General features: G+C 51.2%; 1 protein-coding gene across 1 annotated transcript; it reads right to left on the bottom strand.

Annotated features, from left to right (window-relative positions):
- Window positions 1–7735: 7735 nt before the first annotated feature.
- On the bottom strand, window positions 7736–9862 carry Hoxc12 (homeobox C12). Its single transcript, XM_020185129.2, has 2 exons — window positions 9233–9862; window positions 7736–8459 (listed from the first exon to the last, which is right to left on the bottom strand). The coding sequence occupies exons 1-2, from the start codon at window positions 9834–9836 to the stop codon at window positions 8221–8223; spliced, it is 843 nt and encodes a 280-aa protein (XP_020040718.1). The 5' UTR covers window positions 9837–9862; the 3' UTR covers window positions 7736–8220.
- Window positions 9863–12199: the final 2337 nt, after the last annotated feature.

The following is a 12199-nucleotide window of genomic DNA, read 5'->3' as shown; positions in this document are numbered from 1 at the left end:
AACTTAAGGTGATATTGAGGGATCCTTTTCTTCCATATCCCACACACTCCCTCCTCCCTCCTCTACACAGACACCAGAGAGGGTCAGACAATAAAAAGGAAATGCTTTCACTCTTTCTCCCCCCTACAATTATCCGGATAATTGCATGAATTCTTCCTTGAATACCACTGTGTAGTCAGGGTCGGGATTTCAGCAGGAAGTGCAGGGGACAGGATTCTAAATGGGGGAAGTAGAGAGAGTCCTGCAATCTTACATTCCCAGACTTTATAGTTCTGTCTAGTGTTACATTGTTTCTTCAGGCAAAGATCTTTGTTCCTCTCTAGTCATATTTCTCCCTTCCCCCTCCTTGCTTTCTCTCTTCTTCCCCACCTCTTTTTTTTTTTTTTTTGGTCCCTTTAAAGGAAACAGATCATCTTCTGCTCTTAATAGATGACTATAAAAGTAAAATTAATTCCCCCTTGCCCTTTAATATCAATATCTCTCTGTTAAGTATGCACATCGGTGCGAATAAACAGAATTAAGTGCTACAACCCAAACTAGCAATTACACCCAAGGTGTTTTTTTTTAAATTTTTATTGTCATTGGGTCTGGCTTATCTAGGGGTGTTCACTCTGGTGCGAGATAACCAGGGGGTACTTGTATTTTTTTTTTTTACAAGCTCATTGGTGCCTGAACCAGCACCCACCCGCTGGAAAAAGCAACCGCGAAGCCAGAAAGAAAGAGACAGCCAGAGCAGGGAAGAGAGCGCCATCGGAGATGAAAGGGAACCACGCCGAGAAATGCAGGGAAAGGAGCGAGACCAGCAGGTCCCCGGACAAACGTGGCAGAGGGCAAGACAGGCACTCACGGACAGAGGTTTATGTATTTTTATTTTCTTAAATCTGATTTTGAGCTCGATGAAGAAAGGGGAAAATTCAGGGCAGGGGAGGGGAGAGAGAATTATCCGGGTCTAGCTCTCATTTGGGCTCCAGGGCAGCACCGCTCCCATCTGACTGTGTCCTACATGCTGCTGGCTGGCTGGGCCCTGGAACACCCCCCCCCCCACACACACACACCCCCGCCGCGCCGCCCGCCCTCGTGGCTGCGGGAGCTTTCTAGCTCGCCTTATCATCTCCATCTTTATGACGAGGCTTGTTAACAAGACCAGCGAGCTGGCCACGCACATCTATCTCCACTGCGCGCTCTCAGCCGAGCAGCGACCGGCGGCGGGGGGACTGGGAGGTGCTAATTAATTGATTCCTTTGGACTATAAAATATGGCCGCGTCTACACGGAACCCATGGACTCATAAACAATTTCTCTGCTGGGTGTGAGTGAACTGTCTCTCAGAATTTTTTTCCATAAGTATGTGTCATACAGTCCTGGATTATTAATTGCTAACATCCAAGTAGGACTAATTTTTAAAGAGGCCAAAGTCAGCTCAGTGTAAGAAAATGCCTTTCCAAAAACGTTGGGAGTGTGTTTTGTTGAAAAAGTGTGGCTTAAGGGATATCTTTCCCGGTGCTTGTGTAGACTCAGAGATGGAGTTCCACCTGGCTAAGTTTAAGGATCCAAATTGGAGCCAAGGAGCTGAGAAACCAGGAAGCCTCTCTGCTCTAGCCGGGTGCAAAGGAGGGGGTTGCTCCCAAATGTAAGAGATACATAGAAGCTCTGATCCGACCTTTGTTTCATATGGCTCCCTAGGCTCAGTATTTTAAAATAAAAATGTAAAAATCAAGCAAACAGCCTTCAAAAACCGTTGAGTGCCCAGCAGCACACCTAGGCATCAAGCTGCTTGTTACACACCTCATCAGACTACTGTGGCCTCCTCTTTCCTACCTGGCAGCACAGAGGACTGCTCTAATATACTTGCATTAGTCCTAGAAGAGTGCATCTTGAGACACTCAAAGTGACCTAATTGTTGTTATAATGCTGGTGCTATACAGGCATGATTATGCATGGACCCTCCTGCAAACAGGACTTAGCCTGTTCAATATAGATCCTGGCTTCAGACAAGAGATATGACAGGGAAATAGAGAACACTTATATGATGTTTGTAGACATAGAAGGGGGTGTAAAAGATGGGAATGAAGAAATACAGAACAGAAAAAAAGGTTCAATAGATGTAGATTGTCATTACCAATGTCCATGCTTCCTTCTGCTCTTACTTTTAAGACATCCAGAGAAAATAAAAATATGTGAACTCAAAGAATAGTTTTTCAATGTATTTGGTACAGGCACCATGCATGTAAACAATTTACAGATTTTTTTAATACACTGGGTAGGTAGGCACTTTGAGTATGTATAATGTTCATGCCATTTTTTATGTAGTTATTTCCATGCAATGATTCTATGTCTTATGGAGTATATAAGCAGGTACCTCAAGAGACTTAGGATTGTACATTGTGTATGTAGGATATGTACACAGGTAGTGTTTATGTGTAAATAAATTTTTACATATGGTGAATGTATTTGCTGTATGTAATATTTTCTGGGTACATTGCTTTCTCATGCAGTAGATGAAAATACCTCTGTGTGTATATTTCATAGAGAAACATTTTGCATGCCTAGAATGTAATATATGTATCTGCATTTTGGGCTGTGTTTTCACCTATTGGTTATGGCTGCAACACAGTCAGGTGTGTATTTTATGGAACATCTTTCCATGTTCCCATGTGGACTATGTGCCTTTCACAGACAGCTTTCCAAGTAAGGATTGCTGATGGGTTCCATTTGCACAATCCTGTCCTTGAAGGAAGTTTTCCATTCTTGATCCAGAGAAACTGACAAAGTGAAGACTTGTCTCCAATTCTCCAATAAGCGCTTTGAGTTACAGAGGAGAAATCGGCCAGTGCAGCGGGCTGGTTCAGACTGGCTAAAGGTCTAGCAATATTAGGTCTTTTCAAGACTCAGTTTCTTGGCTCCTGTACCAGGCTCCAGCTGGTGGCATAAACCTTAGGCGACTCTGAGGCAGAGCCGCCAGTGAGAAGCAGGCCTAGAGGGCCGGCTGCCACTGTGGGGACACTGCGTGCCCCACAGAAGGAAGGCATTTAGGAGAAAGGTCTGGTTCCTGCAGCTCAAGCAGTGCCTCAGACTCTAGCTGTTCTTTAAGGTCTCCCACAAACCCATGGGACGTTCCCCAGGCCCTGGGTGTTCAGGGATGAGGTACTGGGCGGTACCGGGCCCAGGAAAGACAGTCTCCACTGCTCCGGCCAGCAGGGGTCATCCCGTCCTTGGCAGGGACCCGGCAGCCTTGGCGACCAGAGCTGCAGGCGCTGTAGGGCAGGGAGCTGCACTGGATCACACCGGGCTTTGGGAGCGTTGAGTTTTCTCTTCCCCAGACTCCTCAATGTACCAGAGGAGGAACTGGAAAGACGCGGAATTGGACCAGGGTCTCAGATCCCTATCCACTGAGAGCATTGAGGGTTCTGGGCTTTAGTTAGGTAACGGCCGGGGCGCCCGCGTCATCCATCAGCGGCCGACCCGCCTTTGTTTCGGGGCCTCCCCTAGAGCAGCAACCGCGAGCGCAGCGAGGACCTGAAGCGGTGAGCGGCGGGAGAGGCTGCGGTCTTGCGGTAGCAGCCTTGAGGGAGCGGATCGCAGGAAAATCAGCAATGTCTCCAAGGAGGCAGACACAGAAAGGTGGCCTGTCGGGCCTAAGGCTGGAATTGCGAGCGGATCCCGGGCCTGCCGCGCGCCTCGCGCTCAGTTACACCAGAACCTTCCGCGCCTGCAAACGCCCACCGCGCTGAGAGCATTGGCGGCTCCAGGGTGACGTTTCCCAAGCCCCCGGGAGCCTAAAAACCCTTTCCTGCTTTCCTGTATGTGAAGGGGAATGTGGGCGGGGGCTCCGGCCTGGCCGGAACCCGAGGTCTCAGGGGTTTGCTTTGTTTGCGGATCTGGGCCAGCGGTCCCCTCTTCGCTATGGGTCTAAGCCATCGATTGCTCTGGGTTTCCGGCTGCATTAGCATCCACAGGACCGGACTGCCGGGTCCATCTCCTGCCGGCTCTCTCGATAGTGTATTTAAATACCCAACTTCGGCTGTGCGAATTAGAGAGGCGCAGAACAAATTCGTGGAGAATCAGGTCCAAATACAGAACTCATTTGGATAATATAAACTTATACACACACACACCCACACACACACACACACACACCCCAAAAGAATGATTTTCTACCTGGTTTAATTTAGATTATTCTATTCCTTGCTCCTCAACACCTAGTTAGAGGCATGGGGTGCACTGACTTAAAGTCAGTGGAGTAAATTGTAGTTTGGGGCTTAAACTATATACATAGTTGCAACATAGAAGCAATCCTCAGGCAGATCCAGAGTTCAGTCGCATCCTGAGTATTTGGGTCGTGGTTACAACCATGACCTCCTCTTTCACCGGGAGACCCAAAGGATTGCTTTTCAGCCCTCAGAAGGCTGCAGTGTTTTTTGTTTTCTTTTTTTTCTGTTGCTTGCTTTTTTTTTCTTCTCTGACAACTTTCTCAGTTATTGAATATGACAGTCTGCATACACATACTATCCAACAAGGTGCCTATCTCAGACTGAGAGTGTCTAGGAATACTCAAGAGCCTAAATTAAGGCCCAGTTACTCAGGGTCTCCCTAAATTCCCTTTTTTAAAAAAGCCAGAAATTCTCCCATTGTTGGCCCTTCCCGTGTACACACGTCTTAAGAAGTGGATAGTCTTTTGCTTGGATTCACTGAGATTCAGATCTCTTCCCCTTTATTCAGACCCAGGCGCAGACACCCCTCCCCCAGCTCACAGCTGCCAAAAACTGGTGACCCCTAGTGTCTCCTGCACTCTTTGGGGCCTTTGTATGAGTACCCCAAGGCTTGAGGTCTCCTTTGCTTGCACCCGCAACTTCTGCAAGGGAGTTGGAAATTACGGTCAAAGGGAGATTGGGATTCGGTCTGAATTTGCATGTCTCCCTAATGCAGAAACAAGGAAAGGGAGAGAGAAAGATTTCAGGGTAGGAGGCGTGGCTGTGAGGTTCACTCAGTGGGAGCCCCTGGTATTCCTGCAGGCCTGGGAGGCTGGCGAGGAATTTCAGGAGACTCCCAAGACTGGAGCCAGACAACTAGAAAGGGTAACTGGGAGGTGGGAGAGATAGGTGGCGGAGAGCAAGAGGCGCAAGAGTGGAGGCAGAGGGAGGGCATTTCCTGGAGGTGCAGAGGACGCATGGGTACAATGCATCTGCCACAGACGCCAGCTTGGACCTGGGCCTCTCTCTGGCAAAGCCCAGAGAGGGTTGCTGACTCCAAGAGGTGGAGCCTATTATCACCAGTTCCTACAAGGGGTTTTTAGTACTCTGCCCAGTCATCTCACAATGCACAAAATATCCCCACAGTGAAGCCCCAGGATTAGAACCATAGGGTTGCAGGTCTGAGCTCACCAACCCCCTTCTCACCCCAGCCCCCAGGGCTCTCACTAACACCCCCCACATTCCAGTTCAGCTTTTATTTGAGCTTCTGCAATAGAGACCTCCTTTTCTGAAGCTAGCTTATACCTCTTCTGGGCTGTCCGCATTATTTTTTACAGCTCCATGACTCTTTAGAGCTCTCTCCTGCCCCAGCCTACCACCCCCCAATTTTCTCTCTACCAGTAATTGCTTGGGAGTAGAAATGGCAACTCATCAACAGATCTTGGTTGATCATATTTTTTTGTTACCCCTGCAACCCTCTTCCTTTATTATTACACATTTATTATTTTTATTATTCATCTGAGCTGGAGAAAATAAAGGGGGGAACAGCTAGGGAGCTGGGGCTGTCATTCTTTCTGGACAGAGGAGACAATAAGTAGGAACCCAATTTAAAAAAATTGTTCTAAAAATCACATTGTAATACATCCGTGTTTTAATTATTATTAATATTAATATGATGAAGCGACTCTGTACAAGGACTATATAAAGGGAAAACGTGCGAAAGACAGATGTTTGAAAAGGAGAGTACACTAGAGAGAGCTGGGAAGGAAGTTAGGAGAGGGGTGACTACCTACAGGGACTACACTAGGTACCAGCGACAGACACAGAGAACAGGACACAGATTAACAGAGAAGCTCACAGAAGTCAAGTTTAAAGCAAAGGAAAGAGGATATTGCATATCTTTGTCATTACCCACCCCACAAACACACACACACACACACACACACACACACACACTCCTTTTGGAGTGCTCTGGTCTCTTCTCTGTTAGGCTATGAGAGTTATGTCAGAGTGGTGGGGTTTGAATCCAGAACCTTTGAGCCCACCAGTCACATGAAGGGGTACAGTGGTTGTTCAGGTTGAGGGAGGAGTAAGTGCTTCATCTCCAGGACCAGTCCACAGGAAACTCTGTGGACAGCTGGAATGGAGATGCTCTCTAGAAACTTGTAGGTGGGTAAAACAAGTGTAGGGGTGGGGAAGTTTCAGGTGTCAGGTGCCCAGTGGAGGACTGAGAGTGTGATTGTACCTCCTCTCTATAGGGCTGTATGGGGACTGTGAAGCTGTAGTAGAGAGAGTGGGGTGGTCCCAATGGTTTGCTGGCCTCAGCTGTATGCACAGCTTCCCTGTGTCTCTGCACAACTCTGTATAGAGACTTGAAGCTGTGTGCTGTTGAGAGAGTCCAAACAGCTCTGTGGATTGCCCTGGGAGGGTGGGGAGACTCTCCCCAGGCAGGAAACACTCCAAGCCAGCAGGCTGATTTCACCCTGTCCAGGCTGCACTTAACTCCATCAGCCACTTGCTTCTCAACTCTTCTTGCTCCCACTGGGGTAAGAGAGCAGATGAAAGGTTTGGGGACCTTAGAGGAGAGGAATAAAAACGGGTTACAGGACGGCTGGTGTGCTCTCTCAACTGCTCCTCTTTTCTGAGCCAGCCCAGAATCTACCGGACAGGAGCTGGGGCCTGAAGGGGTTTGTGGCTAAAAGGCCTTCTTGCTTGAAGAAGCCACTCTTTGGCCTCCAACTGCTTCTAGGGATGTGCCCCTCCCTCTGCTCTGGCCCTTGTACTCTGTGGCTAGCTGACCGGGAGGCGGAGGCAGCCGATCCTGAGACAAAGGGCGATGTTGGGGGGCGGGTAGGGGAAAGAGAGAAAGGAGTTGGGTGGGGAATTGCAGCGCCCCCCTCCTTCATTGTCGCCAGCCTGGGAAACAGGCTGTGCGGGGCCTCCACAGCCAGTAGCCCCTTTAAGGGCAGATTCTCCTCCCGCCTCGTAAATTACGCTGGTCCAGCCTCCGGCCGTGACCGTGAACGCCAGCGGGGAAAGGAGAATCAGCGTCCGCCGCCGTGGATGCCCGGAAACTCTCCTCGCCAATCAATGCCGTGCTCCACAGCCTCTTGGGCTTCTCTCAGGGCCAAGTGGGGGGTCTTTGGAGTGGTTACTGAACCTGTGGCTGCGTGGATTCGGCCTTCAAGTCCCCGCTTCCGGTCCGCAGCCTCGTAGGGGCGAGAAGAGTGACTTGCGGCACACCTGTGAGCCTACGTTCGCCTGGGGCGGGCAGGGGGCTCAGGAGAAAGTTAGGGACCCGGAGACCTTTCTAGCAACCGTCCTAGAAGGGACATAGGCTGATGATCTCCTTGTTCATGGCACAGTCTGGCAAACGCGAGCATTTCAACCCACTCGGTGTCCAGGCCTGGAGGACCCAGACCTGAGCGAACTTTGAGTCTTGCCTATCATTCTCTTCTCCCAAACCGCACTCCTCGGTTCCCCCACTTCCTCTGGCCCTGCCAGAGCTACCCTGACCCCCTCCACTCTCCGCTGATTTTCCACTCGTTTTCTCTCCTCCCAACCCCGCCTAACCCCACCAACTGTGACTTTGGGTTCCTTGGTTCCACTGTTCCTAACCTTGTCTGCTCCTCCAAATAGAGAAACTTAGGACCACGGAAGGGAAATGGAGAAAGGGAGCGTCAGGGTCGCTGCTGCTCCTTCAGCTCCTCAGCGGGAGGCTCAGAGCCCCAGGCCGCCTCAGATAAACCAGCCCTTCCGCAACGTCCTAGCCTTCCCTGACCCTTGCCACCAGCGGCAGCTGTAGGCTTGCTCTCTCCCTGGCTAGGTTTTTTCCCCTTCTTTCTGGGACCTGGCAGGACCTGCCTGGCGGTGTGTGGGAGGGAACCACGAACAAAACAGACAAGAGGATGTCCAGGGAGAGCCTGCCAGAGATGCCTGGCGCACTAAGCGGGGACGTGTCCCAGGCGGCGCCCCCTCTTGCTCTCCGCCAGGACAAGCTCAGTCTAGGGCTAGCTCCAGTGTCCTGCCCCCTAAAAGAAGGAGAGAGCTTGCTCCCTCAGCAGAAGTCTTTTCTTTTTCATTCTCCGGTTCTGAAACCAGATCTTGACCTGCTGGTCACTAAGATTCAAGCGGTCTGAGAGTTCCCTCCGGCGTTGGCGTGTGATGAACTCGTTGACCAGAAATTCGCCCTCCAGCTCCGCCAGCTGCAACTTCGAATAGGGCTTGCGCTTCTTCCGTGAACGGCTGTGAATCGGGTACCAGGGCGCGCCTGGGTGGAGATGAACCGTAGGTTGGCCAGAGGATCAAGAGGCGACCAGCTCAGTGCCTTAGGCCCTTCCCCACATCCTTTCTCTTTGGCCCCATACCAGACCCCAGACCACTTTCTTCCTTTCTTCCCTCCTGGCTCCCTGAACGTCTTCTTTACACAGACCCCCATCTCCACCAATGTCCCCACTCCTTTCCTTCTTTGCCCCTCAAACCTACTTCTTACTGTAGTATGCACAACCCTTCTATGTTCCTATCTCTTCACTTTTTCCAAAACCTCTCCTGTAGTTTTCTTCTTCCCTTTTTCCTGACCCGGTTCTCCCACATCCTCCAGGACTGGATCCCCATCAATTAGAATAGACGTGGGCAAGTGATGAGTAAACTGTGTCTACCTCTTAAAATTTAAAAAAAAATGCAGGTAAGGGGTCCAGTGGAAGGCGGAGAGGCACCTGGGAGAAAGGGAACCAGAAACTCAGTTCCCCACCTCCTTACCCCCACAGGCCTTGGGAAGTCCCGGTCAGGAGCTCTTCTCTGGAGCTCCCTGCCCCCTCCAGCCTCAGGCAAACGAAAAAGGAAATCTTTCCAGTTCTTTTATGGGGATATTTACATGTTTATAGGACTCCCCCCCCTACACACACGCACGGCTGCACTTCTTTTTTAAAAGAAGCGCTTGCTCACTACACATTCTGTCACCCCAGGCAGCCCTAGCTCAGTTCTACCCTGCTTGCCCTGGTTAAGATGTCTGAGTAAGCCGCACGAGTGGGCTGGGGTCCTTACCGCTGGCTGAGAGCCCGCCGCCAGGGTTCAATGGTGATACCAAGCTGCCAGGGTCGCCTGTGCCTGCGCCCTTGTTGCCCTCGTTGAGTAAAGACGAACTGGAGTCGGATTCCAGTGACTGACACGAGGGTGGGTCGTGTGGGGGTCCTGTGCCACCGTCGCCACCGCCGCCGCCTGTCGCGTAGTCGTACTTGAAACCGAGCGCAGGCGGCCCCGACGGCTCCAGCTGCAGCAGCGCTGCCCCCGGCCCGGCTCCCGGGTCGCGCCCGCGCTCCTCACGCTTCAGGCCCCCGCCGCCGCCCTCCGCGCATGGCTCGCGGTAGTAACCCTTGCTGTCCTCCACTCGCGCCAGCTCGCACGTGCGGCCGAAAGGCGGGTTGAGCGACACTGGGCTGCCGAGATAGGGCTGCGGGTAGCCATTGCATGGTTCAGCCGACGGCCAGGGCAGCGAGCACACGTTGTCGCGGCGTGGGTAGGACAGCGAAGGCAGCCCGGGGAGCTGCGCCCCGGACGTGCGGAAGTTGGGGAAATAGAAGGTGTCTCCCGTGTGGATGTTAACCAGCGGCCCCACAAACCCAGGATTCAGGAGATTATGCTCGCCCATTTCCGCGGGGCCCGACAGGCAGCTTCTACTTTATTGCTATCTGACATTAAACATAGTTAAACCTGCACCGGCCACCCATTGGCCGCCCCGCTCACGTGGGCGCCGCCGCCAGGGGGAGAGGTGGGGACAGGCGATCCACCCCCCCCACCACACACACACAACCCGCACAAACTCCAACTTCCCCCTTCCCCAATCCCGGGCGGGGGTAGGGGCGACGAAGGGCGGGGGCAGGTTTATTCGCTGGATTCTAGTTTTTTAAAAATCCTATAAAACCTAACACAGACAGTGAAGCGATCGCCTGACACGGGGCAAAAGGGAAAAAAAAAGCCACACCAAAAATATCGGCACATACACACCCCTGCACCCTGCACACACCCCCACAGATGTATTATCTTATCACCAACAGCTGGCCGAGTACAGCCCGTCCCTCTTTAATTAGCTCCTTTATTAACTAAAACCGTTGGAATTTACAATATCTCCCCAATAAATTACTATTAGATATTGTGTCATATAAAGTTTACTGGCTGTTTAAGGAGACGGATGAGCCCTTTGGCTCGGGGTTTATTTACAGTAGAAGCGAAGTGGGTAAGGACAGGTTTCCCTGCAACTAGCTCTCCCAGCCCTGCCGCTGCTGCGCTCATCTTCATTGACTCTTTCTCCTCAGGAATTTAGAGAGATATTTGGGGTCCTCTCATCCTAGAAGGGCTCAGGGAGAACTGGTAACACCGGTTCTCCCCTCTCCCCAACTAGGAACCACTCCAGCCTCACAACTTCACTCACCCTTTAGAGGAAGGACACGGAAGGCAGGCAGAGGAAGGACACGGAAGGCAGGCAGAGAAAGCAGTAGTACAATGTGCCCAGCTCAGTGCCCTGACAGCTCTTGAAAATCGGGGGGTTCCAACTACTTTTGGGGAACTGAAGAGCTTGGGGGCGGTCTCGTCAAGTCTTTGGGGCAGTAGGCTGTGGGCGCCCAGCAGCGCTTGGAGGGCCTTGAAAATGTATCCTGATTCCCACTGCAAAGGAGACAACCACACCCCAGAACCAGCCAGCCTGCCGCTGTGACCATCAGATTGCAGTGTAGAGGCCAGCAGTAGGTTGCCTCCTGAGGTGGCCTGAGAATGAGGGAAAGAACCCTGCAGAAGTATCTTGTTGGGGGTTTAAAATTATATTTATGGTGCACACCTCAGAGGCTCCTTCCATAGAAGGCTGAGAACCCAATGCTGGCCAGTGGGATGATATCAATTTCTGCAAATCCACATCCGGATCTCAACTAGGTGCACAGAACAGTCAAGCAGATTTAAAAGAGAAGTAACCCTCCCAAAAAAAACTTATGGAGTTGATAATAGAAAAAACCCCTCAGATTTCTATGATTATTGTGAACTTCTAAGGCACGGACTTAGCAGTGTAAGGTTAGTTGAATGGTTCAGCAAACGTGTAAATACAAAAAGAGAAGCACGGGGAATTTTACAGAAAATTTGAAAGATAGAGAGTCCGAAAGAATACAAGAGAAAGGAACCCATGTAGGTGAAAGTTAAATATCAGAGAATTGGTCAAAAACAGCCCAAAGTGGAGAAGACTCTCATCTGCCTCTTTTTCTCTCTCCCTTCCCTCTCTTCTCTATAGGACACGGCAGAAAGAAACGCGGATTCTTCGAATTCCAAGCTCCCGGAGTGATTTCATATCCCAAACCATAGCTGCTCACTCCGACAGAAATGTGTCCCCGCGGGCGCCGCCCTGCCTCGCGCGCAGCAGCAGCAGCAACTCGCTGCTCGAAGCTCGGCTTCGTCCCGCTTGGCCAGTTCCCCTTCCCCGCCTTAGCCTGCCGGGCACCTCGCCCGCCCCTCCCGCTTCCAGGAGTCCGCCTGGCCCCTGGCCCACCATCCCGAACCAAGACGGAGACCGAGCGGTAGGATGACAACTTAGTTAACCTCCAGTCAGAGCCCAGAGGTCCAGGAGCGCCCCGGAATGGAGCGGAGACTCCGCTTGGCTTGGCTTTTTTTTTGTGCCTAATTGATTAAGAGACTGTGAGGCAGAAAACAGTTTCCTCAGCTGCCAATTTCATGTCACAGCATCTCCAGTATCATATTTTCTCCTTTCAAGATGCATTAGTGATCAAAAATGAAAATTTAGCTTTAAATTTTTTTATTTGGGTGCTATTTTGGTCATAAAGATAAACAGGGTGTGACTTAATATTGCTGATTTCAATCAGAACACAGCGCTGGCAGCGAGGTCTCCGCCCAGGCTCTCCAGGCCTCTGTGCTCAGCCGCTATTGTTGGTGTGAGAGATGCCGAGCTGCCTTTGCCGAATAATCACTAGCCTTTGTGGGGTGTCTCCCCATTTCCCTTCGCTGAGGACTTCCAAT

The sequence above is a fragment of the Castor canadensis genome, chromosome 8, assembly GCF_047511655.1.
Source record: "Castor canadensis chromosome 8, mCasCan1.hap1v2, whole genome shotgun sequence".
NCBI lineage: Eukaryota > Metazoa > Chordata > Mammalia > Rodentia > Castoridae > Castor > Castor canadensis.
This window is presented reverse-complemented; position numbering and strand designations above follow the sequence as displayed.

Excerpts from the sequence above, each read along its gene's own strand:
- Hoxc12 (XM_020185129.2), bottom strand. The coding sequence starts at position 9,836 with ATGGGCGAGCATAATCTCCTGAATCCTGGGTTTGTGGGGCCGCTGGTT. Across the intron at positions 8,460-9,232 it reads CGGCGGGCTCTCAGCCAGCG|GCGCGCCCTGGTACCCGATT; the intron begins GTAAGGACCCCA and ends ATCTCCACCCAG.